The 13,030-nt window shown below is 43.2% G+C and overlaps 1 protein-coding gene across 4 annotated transcripts in view; it reads right to left on the reverse strand.

The window, feature by feature from the left end:
* Positions 1 to 12,128, reverse strand: part of G3BP2 (G3BP stress granule assembly factor 2) — a 120,325-nt gene extending 108,197 nt beyond the window's left edge. For 3 of the 4 annotated variants that reach the window (XR_013624401.1, XR_013624400.1, XM_068125279.2), the window contains exons 1-6: positions 12,033 to 12,128; positions 11,459 to 11,560; positions 10,144 to 10,225; positions 2,508 to 2,681; positions 2,018 to 2,105; positions 1,680 to 1,791 (exon numbers count right to left, since the gene is read on the reverse strand). Coding sequence is in view for 2 of the 4 variants with exons in the window: in XM_068125279.2 (XP_067981380.1) it covers positions 1,680 to 1,791; positions 2,018 to 2,105; positions 2,508 to 2,681; positions 10,144 to 10,225; positions 11,459 to 11,553 (551 nt within the window). In the remaining 2 variants the exon portion in view is untranslated. The remainder of the gene's footprint in view (positions 1 to 1,679; positions 1,792 to 2,017; positions 2,106 to 2,507; positions 2,682 to 10,143; positions 10,226 to 11,458; positions 11,561 to 12,032) is intronic. The other variant, XM_068125280.2, reaches the window with a different exon arrangement.
* Positions 12,129 to 13,030: the final 902 nt, after the last annotated feature.

Genomic DNA, 13,030 nt, shown 5'->3' on the forward strand with positions numbered 1-13,030 from the left:
TTTATTGTAAAAATGTTTTTTTTTAAATCACGAGGTAATACATATAAAAAATGGCATAGTAACAAAAGTAGAACTTTGGAAAAACGCAAATAATACGAATATCGATGCTCATACGCTGATACTTCCTTCACATCTTCATCAATGCTGATTTATTCGGAGCTGGGTGTCGCTTTCTGTGTTCGGTGACAACTTGGACGAGAAACTGGAACTGTTCCTCTTTCAATGTCAACTTTCCATTCAGCTCCTGTACCAGAGCCACAGCCCGTTCGGCTCTGTCGTTCACCACCGCAAGTTTGGAGACCAAAGCCCGAGATTGCGCTTGAAGACGATGACTCTAAAACTGCTACCTCAGATACTGCCTTCGTTTCATCTGCTAATCGCTTTCTTCGTTTCTCTTCCTTCCGCTGCCGATTACGATATTCGGCTTGGCGTTGATGGGTCTTGTCCAGACCTGTCATTGAGCCGGGACGTCCTCTATGACGCTGCTGCTGGAGGAACTCCCAATCCTCTCGGCACTTGATCAGTTTCTCAGCGTCAGCGTGGGCGATGTCAAAGAGATGATCTCAACGTTCAACGAATTCTTTTTCCTTCGTCTTGTGTGAATCACTTGTCCTTGAAGCGTGTTTCTTGAGGCCTTTCCACTCCTCGAAAACTTTTTCTAGTTTGCTCATGCAATGTTGCTCGAGCCTGGTTGGAATATGAGCTTTATCCCAGAAAGCCATCACTGCTCGACAAGACTCCCTTAATGCGTCCCGGACTGTCAGTTTCTTTTCATGGCGAAGGTAGAAGAAATGCCCGAATGCTTGCCTGTATGAGGGAAGCTTGCATCCCTTCACCTCATCCACCGTTGTTCGTCGCAAGTAGACCTGTTTGCGGGTATCCATCTGTAGAAAGATTAAATAGAATATGATTTCTATGTAAGACCAATCACTGTGAAATCTGGGAGATGACTGACGTGCATTTTTTTTTTTTTTTTTTTTGTGTGCGTAGAAATGTCAATATTTTTTTGGAAGCAGGAATGATATTAAAAGAACCGCGTTTTGATGTGGTTTAGGGAGTTGAAAGGAGAACAATTGAGAGAAGAGGAACGGACGCTGGATAAGGAAAAATGATAAGGCTTAGGGAAATGGATGACCGGAAAAACTGAAGAAGCCCGCAGAGACGTCCATAATTTTATACGTGTAGAATGTAGAATCTATATGTTCTATATATGTAGAATTGTAGAACATATTATGTTCATCGGTCATTCATTCGTATTTATAAAAAATATGAACAAATAATAATTTTATTTAAATTTAAAAAATCTGATTGGAATACAAAAATCTGATTTTAAATGTTTTTTTTTTTTTTTTTACTTTGGACCCCGGGGGTGACTTTTTAAAGTTATTCAATACAAATGATTTTTCAGTCACAAAGTTTTTACAACTAATCAAATAGATTCCTGGGGTGAGAGTATGAAAAATCCAAACTTTACATTTTAGTGACACCCTAATGTGTATGTCATCTGAAAACCAAAGTGAAAAAAAGTCATTAGTCCGTCAGCAACTGCCCACCAATCTGTACAGCGGAAATGTTAGAATGGCCACAGTATGACTCAGAACACACTCAGAGAAGAAACCACGCACATACACACATACACACATACACCCTCTAACCCTTGGAGGAGATAGCTGCCACACCTTCTGACATTCCCTTCCACTGGAGCTGGAGGAGAGTCAAGAAGGGGTTCAGCAGCAAGTTGTGGCTCATCAACCTCTTCTTCAGCCTCCTCAACAACGTCTTCCTCAGACTCTGTCGAGAACAATGGCAAACCACCAAAGTGGTTAACATCACTTAACTCTCTGAGTCATTCACAAGTATTAAAAAAACACAATCTTCAAACTTCAATGAGACAGCCTTTATAAATACTTAAAGGAATGGATGAGAAGCAAAAATGAAGTGATCAAAAAGTAAAATAAGTAAATAATGCATAGATTCAATGTTTTTGGTTTTTTTGTACATCAAAGGATCCACTTACCTTCCGCAACATCTCCATCTGAGTCCATAACTTCATCCTGGTACCGAAATATATCATTGTGGACGTAGAATTTGTTGGGCACCGAACCCTGGCACACGATACAACTCGACAGTTAAAACTTTCATGACTTCATGGGCAGAATAAAAAGTTTATAAAATAAACAAAACTAGAATTTCGATCAATTACCTAGGAACAACCAATAACACAACAGAAACATGTACAGCAACGGAGTGAGCAAGGCCGACGAGGTAGGCGTTCAAAAAAGGAAAGGTTAGCAGGGCCTACGAGGTAGTTTTTGGTCTTCAGAAGTTTTTGGTCCTGACACTTTTATAAAAGGGGAAAACTCCTGACTCGAAGTACCATTTGAGAGATAATTGAAAAATCGTCTATATAACAACTGTCAGTTATAAAACAACAACTTGTCAAGTTATAATAATGGTTCTGCTCTGGTTCTAACTGCAGAAAACAATATCCGCAAACCCATACGTACCTCGGGCGCAAGGACAAACGTCTGCATGAAACGGCGCATTGGGAGCCCAGCGTTGGAAAGCTCACCCATGACCTGCACAACAACCCCGTCACCGAGTGTTGCGAGTGCATCCACATGACGAATCTTCGTATGGCAATCTCTGAACTTGAGTGACATCACCTTCTTGTGGATATCCTGCACCCAAATAAATCCACCGCAGAAATCCTTACTATAATTCACAGACCGGTGTGTGTTTGTCGCACTACTTCTCCTACAGTTCTGGTCAGATTTCATCCACATTTGCTGCATAGGATCAGCATGACCCCAATTCGTATATAGGGGCTTTTATCCTTGCTTGTGGTCCCAGGGAGGCAATGGGGGGGGGGGGGTGGAGGGGAGGGAGGAACGGAAGCAAATTCCCTATGTGAATGTGTATTGTGTAGTGCCGCCACTAGGTGGTAGAGGGTATGACAAGTCACCACCCTTTACAGTGCAGTATTCCTGTACGCACGTTTTCCAGTGCAGTCGGGTGTTTTGAATTATATGTAGTGGACATGTTTTTGATTCATGCATGTAACCCTTATTTGTTTTATTTTCGGGAGCGATCGAGGCAGCTGTCAGTTGCCTGTACACCGCCCAAATAAAGTTACGTGTCAGAAGAACATGTTGCATGCTTGGAGCAAGATCGCCCCTAGGACCGGTACTCTGCTCGTTTACACAATTTGCCACCAGAAGCAATTTCTCCAATTTGTGATGGCACATTTTATTTTATTTTTTTTTAAAAGTTTTAATATATTCCCGTCAGCAAGCAGTAAGTTCACAGTTAAGGCACTCACTCCCCTGTATGTTTTCCAACGTCAGAGCTGAACTGCTTGTAAATATTACAGAATTATTCTTCTTCCTCTCTTCCCTTTTCAAGGGCAAAGCCTGAATGGTCCCAAGCTTCTGCCCTGCCTTGACCACGATACTACTCCACTTCTTTCTGTCCTCAGCCAACTCCCTCCACTCTTCAACCACCCCACTTCCTTGATCTAACCCGAGAACAAACGACCAATGTCGATGCAACCTCACGTATGCCTGGAATATCCGTGTTCACTCACAACATTGCTGCAAGAAGTAGGAGGACGGTCACTCATGCTGCCACGTGTTCGATATGGCAAGATATCAATATGGAGGCCAAAACAAGCACACACACAGACAGACACAGACACAGACACACACACACACACACACACACACAGACAGACAGACAGACAGACACACACACACACACACACACACACACACACGACAGTATATAACCGAGTCGGGATTACCTAGCAATACATCCCGTCGTCTGAGAATGCCAATTTTATGAGACGGCACAAAATCTAAAATGAGGCGGCTAAAAAAAAATTCAATCTTACTTGATGTTCCACAAAGAAAACACTAAAACCTGAGAAATCTGTAAAAATCATGTTATAATGTCATACTTCATTAACCTCCATGAGAATGGCACAAAGCCAATAACTTGTATTTTCAATGCTTCAGTGAAGGCCGGCAGAAAATTTAAAGTCAATGATAAAATGCATTCTATCTGAGAAATGTTCCAATAAGTGTCCAAACTAGAGCACAGTTGATGGTGCACCATCGCAAATCCCCATGCTTCCCACCAAAAGCAAAACAGAAAGATGTCCCAACTCACATAGATTGACATGGTACGTACTGCACGCAGTTATTCAGCATTGTCTAAGACACACAAAGGATTTTCATGGTTAAAGAATGATAAATGTTAGGATGGTGTCAGACACGATGAATAAACTGAAAATAACAATGGTGTGTGAATAAAGCACAAGCATGATGGACCAAATAGCCTCTGCATCCACACGAGATATTAACACATCCAAGTGCATGGCGACACAAATCCTGCTCACAGAAAGGGAACGATATCGCCTTGAGCTCCTGCTAAACAGAGATGTCCATGAATCCGTATGCTCATGGCCGGAAATGCCAAAACTGGGGCTTGTCCCAAACGGGTCAAATATGCCAATGGAGGCAAGGTCTCATGGGATTTCATTATCGATTCTAATGTCGTGCCTTGTTGGTCCAAGAATGGTTACTACGCCACATGCTTTTTGTGTCAAACGCAACGACTACTTGTAAAATGACGCATTCTACATTTAGAAACAACATACAAATTTTATCATGGGAAATAAAAAACATTATTTGCAAAGGGGGCCACATGGGCAATACTGTGACAAGCTTTGCAAATGGCAGGGAGATTGCCGGTCTTGTTATAGTCAGGAAGAGCAGTCACTCTTTTAAAGCGAACATGCTTTTGGTGTCTCCAAGGTGGGGCTTACCTTCCCAAATGAAGTAACATGGCCACCAACCAACAGGCAAGACTGGCTTCAAAACGCTTTGTTCGGCCACAACTACAGTCAATCAGATTTCACGATGGACTTTGGGAATTCCAACATCGACAACTCGACGAATCAGAAAAGTTGAAGTTTATCCACAAAAGTCAGGTTTACAAAACGCATTGAAAAACAAATTCACATTCGAGGGAATAAAATATGGGTGCTAACTCCCCCGAACAGTGCTGCATGGATAATTCCATAGAAACAAGAGGAAGAAGCAAATGCGGGTGGAATTCAAACGAGCCATCGAAAATGACAAGGACATCGACTGGCAGAGAACAGCTGGCATTCCACCCTGATGCATCAGCTCTACTCCAGTGGGATAGCTCCACCAACAGAAATTTTCTTTAGACAACTCTAACTTCTTAAAACAGGATCCAGCAACAGATACTTAACTATTTACCAATTTCTCATTTAAGGGGAAAATAAAGAACCAAGACGACCTGTGTAACAAAATGGCAATATCAATGGCTCTCAATGACAATAAAACCAGGTCGAGTAGAGAAAACGCAATAAAACTACAAACTAACCATGTGGAAGTCTAGACAGAAGTGTTCATATCCTCGTTGTATATAAATCAGCCAATTAGAAGGCAAAGTCCAGAACCTGAACTTTACCGACTTGGCAGTTATACCAGTTGGTGCCTTCAGCTTTGGATGTGGATTGTCTGAACTACAACCAGTTTTGTCATGTGATGTACAGATAAAGAACATCCTGTTTTGTTTGTACATTTTGCTGTTTTCGATTTATTGGCTGATACAACACAACACAACAACAACAGGCATTTTAAGGCCATTTGCCCTACAAGAGCGGGGGTTAGCCTCACGGTCCCCATGACAATCTTCTCCATTTTGCCCTATTTTCTGCATCTCCCCTTGTTAACCTCATTGCCCGCATTTCTTCTTCCACCATCTTTAGCCAAGTCTTTCTCGGTCTTCCCCGTCCTCTACTTACTTCTACATTCATTTCCATCACTCTTCTCAACCAGTCACTTTCATCCTTCCTCAACACATGACCAAACCATTCCAAACTGTTTCTCTTCACAGCATCCATCACAGGCTCTATTCCCATCATCTTTCGCAATTCATCATTTGTCTTCCTCTCTCTCAACAATACTCCGCACATCCACCAAACCATTCGCATTTCCACCCTTTCCAGCCTTCATTGCTGCTCTACGTTCATTACCCATGTCTCGCTCCCATAAATCAAAATACTTCTCACACATGCAGCATACACCTTTCCCTTCAGGTTCAACGACACTCCCCTCCTCGTCAGCACGCTACTCAGTTCCCGAAACTTCTTCCATGCACATCTCACTCGAGCAACCGTTGCCGCCTCTGATCCACCTTCTCCATTCAGCATGTCTCCTAGGTAGCAAAATGTTTTCACACCTTCCAGCTTCACACCGTCTCCAAGATCCAACTCAACGTTTCCTCCATCTGCAGCTCCCTCTGTGCACACCTTACACTTGAATGTAGCTGCCACACTGGTTAATGACCCTCTCAGACCACGACATTTTTGATGAACCCACTCAGCGCACATTGTACATTGAATGGAGTTCACTCCGACACCCTTCCTGCACACAGCACACGGCCACTTCCCAGTTCTTTCCACCTCACCACATGCTTTACCACTTGCCATCACCTTCGTTTTTCTGATATTCACTTTCAGACCTTTTGTCTCCATACATTTCTTCCACTTGTTCATCTTCTTCAGTCCATCCATACTTTCTGCAATCAACACCAGATCATCTGCATACAACAACTCCCACAGTAAACCCTCCTCTTGGCTGATAAACGAATATTAATGGCAAAAAGAAAAACTTGGTGAAGCGTGGATTGTGGAGTTTCCCCAAAGCAGACAACTGTGTTTCTAGTGGAGCTACTTGCTGAGTGGAATACTAGTTTCATTTGCCTTTTATAAAATATTTACGAGATCAGCAAAAACTTATACAATAAAACAAAACTAGAGCGAAGTCAACAGACACCATCACAAATTCCCATGCCTCCCACCTAAAACATAGTTAAAAGATGGCAAAAAGTTCCACCAGGAATGACCCAATATCAAATATTGACCTCTTATCCCCATCCCAGGAGGAGGGACCAAACCTGACACTGCTCTTGCACCATCTTGCCATGTAGTGATCATAACCAGAAAGTTTGGTGAATTTCTGCACAACAGCTTGATGGAAGGAAGGACAGATGGAGCCAATTATAATATCCCCCCGTTATTTTTTTTTAAGGCAAGGGGAAAATTTATAATGTTTACATTCTCCAGCAAGTTTACAGAGTAAACACCTCAAATGCAGTAAACCCGAGTCCAGCGTGGGGGTTCGGTTCCTGGAAAAAGGCATTCAGCAAAACTGTGTTGCGCAGGTTTAGAACCTTACGGGATAAATGGAGATTGAATAAATAAAGCTTTGTTAAAATTTTCATGACAAAACTCAAAAGGTAAATTTAAATTTCAGGTCAATTGGATGAAAAATGATGATTTTAGGCGACGATGACCTTTAAAGTTTTGACCTTTTGATAAAATTATTAGTTTGCCTTCTCTGCATCATAATAAAGTTTCATGCGCATTCACACACACACGACACACACACTACAATACCCCATCGCCTGCTGTGCACGGGACGGGCTACAAAGAAGTGCAAGACAATCCTTGAAAGACTTGAACCCGTGTGCTACTTTCTGCTGCTTGCTTGTACGTCCTGTTACCCGTTTTCTTGCAGAAAAGCCCAGTTTTGTCAGCTGTGCAGGAGCATAGGCTTTAGGCTACTCATTCTGTGGGGATACCACAAAGGTTTCTCATTGCTGACAGATGCTACACCCATCGTATCATGCAACTTGTCTAAAATCGTAAAAAATTTCTCTGCTAATGTCAAATCGAACAGGATTTCTTCACTCCACTACCGCTGGAGAGGCCTGGTGTTTCGGTGCCATACTGCATAAGGGAACAGTATGCAGCTAAATAACAGAGTTAAATAAATCTCCTGGGCACAAGCTCACACGACCAAAGCGCTTTGCAGACTGAAGACGGTACGGGTGGTGGAATATGACAGGAGACGTCACCTCTGCACATGACGTGGTCGCAGTTCCACATTCAAAACCGCGTATAATCAGGTTGGCGAAATAAGTTGTATTTAGCTATGATGAGGGTTTACTGTACAAAATGAACAATACAGATGGGAAAGTTGGTTTACAGACATCAACGCTGAAGGCTTGTGAGATCTCAGAATGCAAGTAGAATGCAATTTCAAATCTAGTTACAATGTGGAAGCAAGTGAACAAGGCCAATAAGACTCGAGGTATGACAAGGGCATCACATACATACAGGGTGAGTCATAAGTCCCAGGACACAATTGTTATACCATTTATACCAGTTGCTTATACAAGATTTGTTTATACCATTTGCTCTGTGGGGATACCGGATATGTCAAAGCTAAGGTTGCAGAACATCACATGGCATCTTTTGATGAACTTAGACAACGCATTCAGGAAGCATTTGGCACCATAACACTTGGTATTTTGAATCGGTTTTCACAACATACATGGAGAAAAATTCCCTTGTGCTATGACAATGGTGGACATCATGCGGATGCACTCGATGTCTAAGGAGGTGTTGTAATTGTTGTATTACTGTAATATGTTATTATTCATGTCATTATGTACTACTGTAATATGTTATTGATCCTGGGACTTATGGCTCACACCGATAGATAATAGAAACAAATATTGAATAAGCAGCTAAAACTGTGTCCTGTGATTTATGACACCCTGTACATTACATTACATTACATTACATTACATATATATATATATATATATATATAATTCAGGATGCACCACCAGAGATTTTATCCTTGCACTTCTAACTAGACTAATAATTTCTGCGAGACTCAGTGGTGCAATGGTTTGAGTGTCCGCTCCAAGTCTAGAGGACGACGGGGGCGGAGGGAATTCCAACTCCAGCAGAATTATTCCAAACACTTTTGAAAATGGTACGTGCTGCTTCCTTACTTGATATTCAGCATTTAAAAGGATCCTCTTGGTAAGCCGTGACGTAACGCGTGCGTTTGGACCCGGAAAAGGAATTATGACGCGGCGCGTTACGTCACGGCTTACCAAGAGGATAACAAGACAGGAAGTCGAACAGCGGCGAAGCCGGGCTTGTAAAATATTATAAACCATAAACACATTATTAGCTTTTTAAATAGTCGCTAATGCCGTTCATAACATTAAATAAAGAAATTTGGAGGAATCCCGACATCTGTGAGGTAAGTTTTACTTACAGCACTGAGCGAAGATCTACTGTGATCAATATACCCCACAAGGGTTGGGTAATAACATGATCCTTCTGCCGGGCCTATAAGTACTGTGTCGTTGGAAGACCAGTAACGCCGATGGGTTCGATATTTGATAATCATGTTAACAATTGGTTTGTTTGTTTTTCACACTGAATGAAAAACGAAAAAGGTAGAGCATATCGATTGTGATATCCTCTTGGTAAGCCGTGAAGTAACGCGCCGCGTCATAATTCTGTTTCCGGGTCCAAACGCGCGCGTTACGTCACACTTAACAATAGGTATGGTTGGCAACCATGGGGAGGACAAAATTCCTCGCTAGGAAATTCCCTGCTCAGTGCGGTGCCATTGTTGTGGTGTAACCAGTACCCAGAGTGCCCGGGGATGTGATGGCACTTCCGCCAAGCTCAAAGACTGTATTTGCCATGTGTGCATGCGTACGTGCATGTAGCTCTACTACGAGCCTTAGATCTTATTAAAATTAAAATAAATAAATAATAAAATTACGGGGTAAAACTTTCCTTTCAATGACAGCAGACGACCCTGCTGATGTCATGACTGCTTGAACTTTACTTTCAACAAGCTGAATAAATAGGTGCGAGTACATGTACAGCTCAAGTCGAGCAGTGTGTCGAGGGGAGTATGCCAAACAGTCCTCAAAGACATTTGCTGATGGACAAAGGAAGGTGGGACGAGTTAAAGGAATAACTGTTCACACGAGACCTCCAACAAAACTACAAAATTAATATAAAATGGCAAAGGTAACTTTCAACTCACTAAGTTGTGTCTGGCACGCAAATAAGGTATCAACAGCTACAAACGTAACGCATCCGAGACCGACGTCAAACAAGCAAAATGCCAACAACAAAGTATGACCACATTCTCGATTACAAAAGCCAAGTTCACAATGAAGCAACTGAAGCATTCTTAAGACGAGAGTGGATACAAAACTTACTGCTTGTCCAAAGACCGACTCGGCAGGCTGTCCTTCAGCATTGATCCCCCCGTGCACGTAGGACGAGCTTTTTCCATAAAACCTGCATTTTGAAGCAGGTGGGGCAGAGGTGTGGAAGTACTTCAGTGAATGAGGCAACAGAAACGTGGTATTAAAGCTTCCACAAAAGACAGGTTTTGATTTTTCAATCCATTTTTGTCCATTTTTTCCAAAGGTCCATTTTGTTTTCATTCCAAAGGTCCATTTCATTCCATTCATTCATTCATTCCAAAGGTCCAAAGGTCCATTCCAAAGGTCCAAAGGTCCAAATTTCCATTCCAAAGGTCCATTTTGAGAAAAATCTAAATCGATATAAAATGGAAGTGCAGCGATTACAATAAGAAAGAGAAACAAGCAAGGAGAGGGAAGGGTGGAGGTACAATGGAGCCGTCGACAAGTCACAAGTGGGAAGGCAATACATTTGACACATTCTCATACGGAATAAATAGACGGTCCATAAATACATCTCAGAGTACTCAACAGAGCAGGGAAGACAGGTGCGGGGACTTTGCAAATATATGGAATACCAGAGTATTCAACACTACCAGGTGATCCGCTTTAACAGCCTGGTGTTGGCTTAACGGTTAAGGTGGTTGGCTTAAGATCTTTGGGTCTTGAGTTTGATCCCCTGTCGTGCCATTAAATAACAACAGGTGGGTCGACTCAATCTGTCATCCTTCCGACGTCAGCAGAACGAGTACCGGCTTACTGGTAACGGGGACACTGCATCAGCGGCACGGCTGTGCTTCCAGAAGTGATGCAACCGGCGGCCACATTCAGAATAATTAAACAGCACTTTGACAATTATTCCCACCTTCCCAATGCGGGAAGCACAGCGTTTGGCTCAAGGCTTTCACGAACCGGATGGCCAGGGCCGACGATCGACTCGAGCTTATTTTGGGAGGAATTTGCAACGTTATTTTAAAGCTGCAGGCGATAACACGCCGACCAGTCGCGAAACGTCGACGCCTCGTCCTGCGTCTCGAACAACACCTGGGTGACGGTTTATAGCCGGGTCGGGAATCGAATCCAAAATAGGTACAGTACGTCAGAGCAGGTGACCGTTCACAAAGCCGTTTCTACACCATCCCGTGGGATTCCGAAAATAATCTCGAGAAAATAACGGGCGATGGCTGAAGAAGAGGAAGCAGAAGAAGAAGAATACAACGAGCATGTGGTTTAACAATAAGATAAATAAAACAAGAGGTAAGCAGTCCGACGGAGGGATGTACCTGTGCATCCCCACAGAGGGAGGTACCCGCGCGGCCCGACGTACCTGTGCAGGAAGTCTGGAGCTTGGTTGAGCAATGTGTAATACTGTCTGACGAACTCGCGTCCGACCAGCAGAGCGCTAGGCTTCTCCATCACCATTGCTTGTCTGCCGCCATTGGGTGACATCACCACCTTTAGGCCTTGTTCCATTTTAACCATCACATCCAGAATCCCTTAACACAAAGTCCGAACTAGTGTAAACCAGTGCAATGGTGTGAGCTTTTGTTCTGGACCGTTGAGGCCTCTCCCTTCATAGGGCGCTAGTCGACCACCTATCACCAAGCCGCAGACCATTAACAAACCCTATTTCTAAAATTACAACAAAAAACACCCACAGCGAGGAACAGGAAGCGTTAAGGAATACGATTTGGACACGGAGTGCAGGGTCCACTCCCAGGTCTGAGGTGAGGCCTAGTGTACTGTAATCTAGTACAGGGCGAGCACGCCGTCGCCACAGGCAAACGAGTCCGAAACGGCCGATCGCTCACGCAAAGCGACTAAAGTACCAAAAAAAAGAGGAATAACGGTTAGCTGGAATATTATGAATAAATAAACCGCTAAAACCTGGGAATTCGCACCTTTTCAGGACGAAGCGACGAATCGTCGAAGGTGGAGCGAGAGCGCGAGACCGCTGTGCACGGAAAACAAAGGCCGATACTGCGCATGCGCGGTCCAAAGCCGCCGAAAGGCATCCGGCGGTCGGCTTCTTCCTCTTTAACAAAAGAATAAGAGGGTCGCTCTGGCACGTTCGTAGCTCGGGGGGGAATAGTTCAAAAAGCGTTTCTGATTTCGATTCAGTCTCAGGTTTTATTTGCTATTCATTATTCTTCTTTCATCTGTTCTCCTGAAAATTACACCATGATTGATACGCTGGAACTTCGCCGAAAGCGGAGGCCATTTCATCATGCCCGCGCCATTGTTATATTATAAACTCCAGGGTAATTCAATCCATCATTCTTTTGGCCAATTTCACTGCTATAAAGAGGAAAGGATGGCGATGGGGAGGAATCCAGTGATATCAAGAGAGTGTCGTTCCCGCCCATTCTCTATTAGAGATAATGTCTCTCTTCAGACTTTGAAATAATCACAATATGGTCAAAAATTGGAATATGTCTTTCAATCCTAACAAATCTCACACTGTTCAGTCAAGTAGCCACAGACTGCATACAAATGAATAAAAAAAGTCATTCAAACTTTTTGCTTTTTCTGGCAAACCCTGTGCTTTTTCTGGTCTTCATTAATGATCTCTCTGACTCTGGAAAATCCTCTCTATCTCTTTGCTGATGACTCCACTCTCTGCCGCTCCATTCCTCATCCCTCAGATCGGCAGTCTGCAGCCTCCTCACTCTCTGCAGACCTGGACAAAATCACAGACTGGGCAAACAAGTGGAACATGTCTTTCAATCCTGACAAATCTCACACTCTTACGATGTCTCTCCGAAAAGACCGACTGGACAACCCTCCCATCCACTTTCTGAATAATCCTCTCCAAGAAGTTCTGTCACTCAAGCTTTTGGGTCTCACTATCTGCCATGATCTTTCCTGGGAAAACCACATTTCCAAGCTGGCCTCCAAA

This window comes from Myxine glutinosa, chromosome 8 (genome assembly GCF_964187855.1).
Source record: "Myxine glutinosa chromosome 8, kmMyxGlut1.1, whole genome shotgun sequence".
Classification (NCBI taxonomy): domain Eukaryota; kingdom Metazoa; phylum Chordata; class Myxini; order Myxiniformes; family Myxinidae; genus Myxine; species Myxine glutinosa.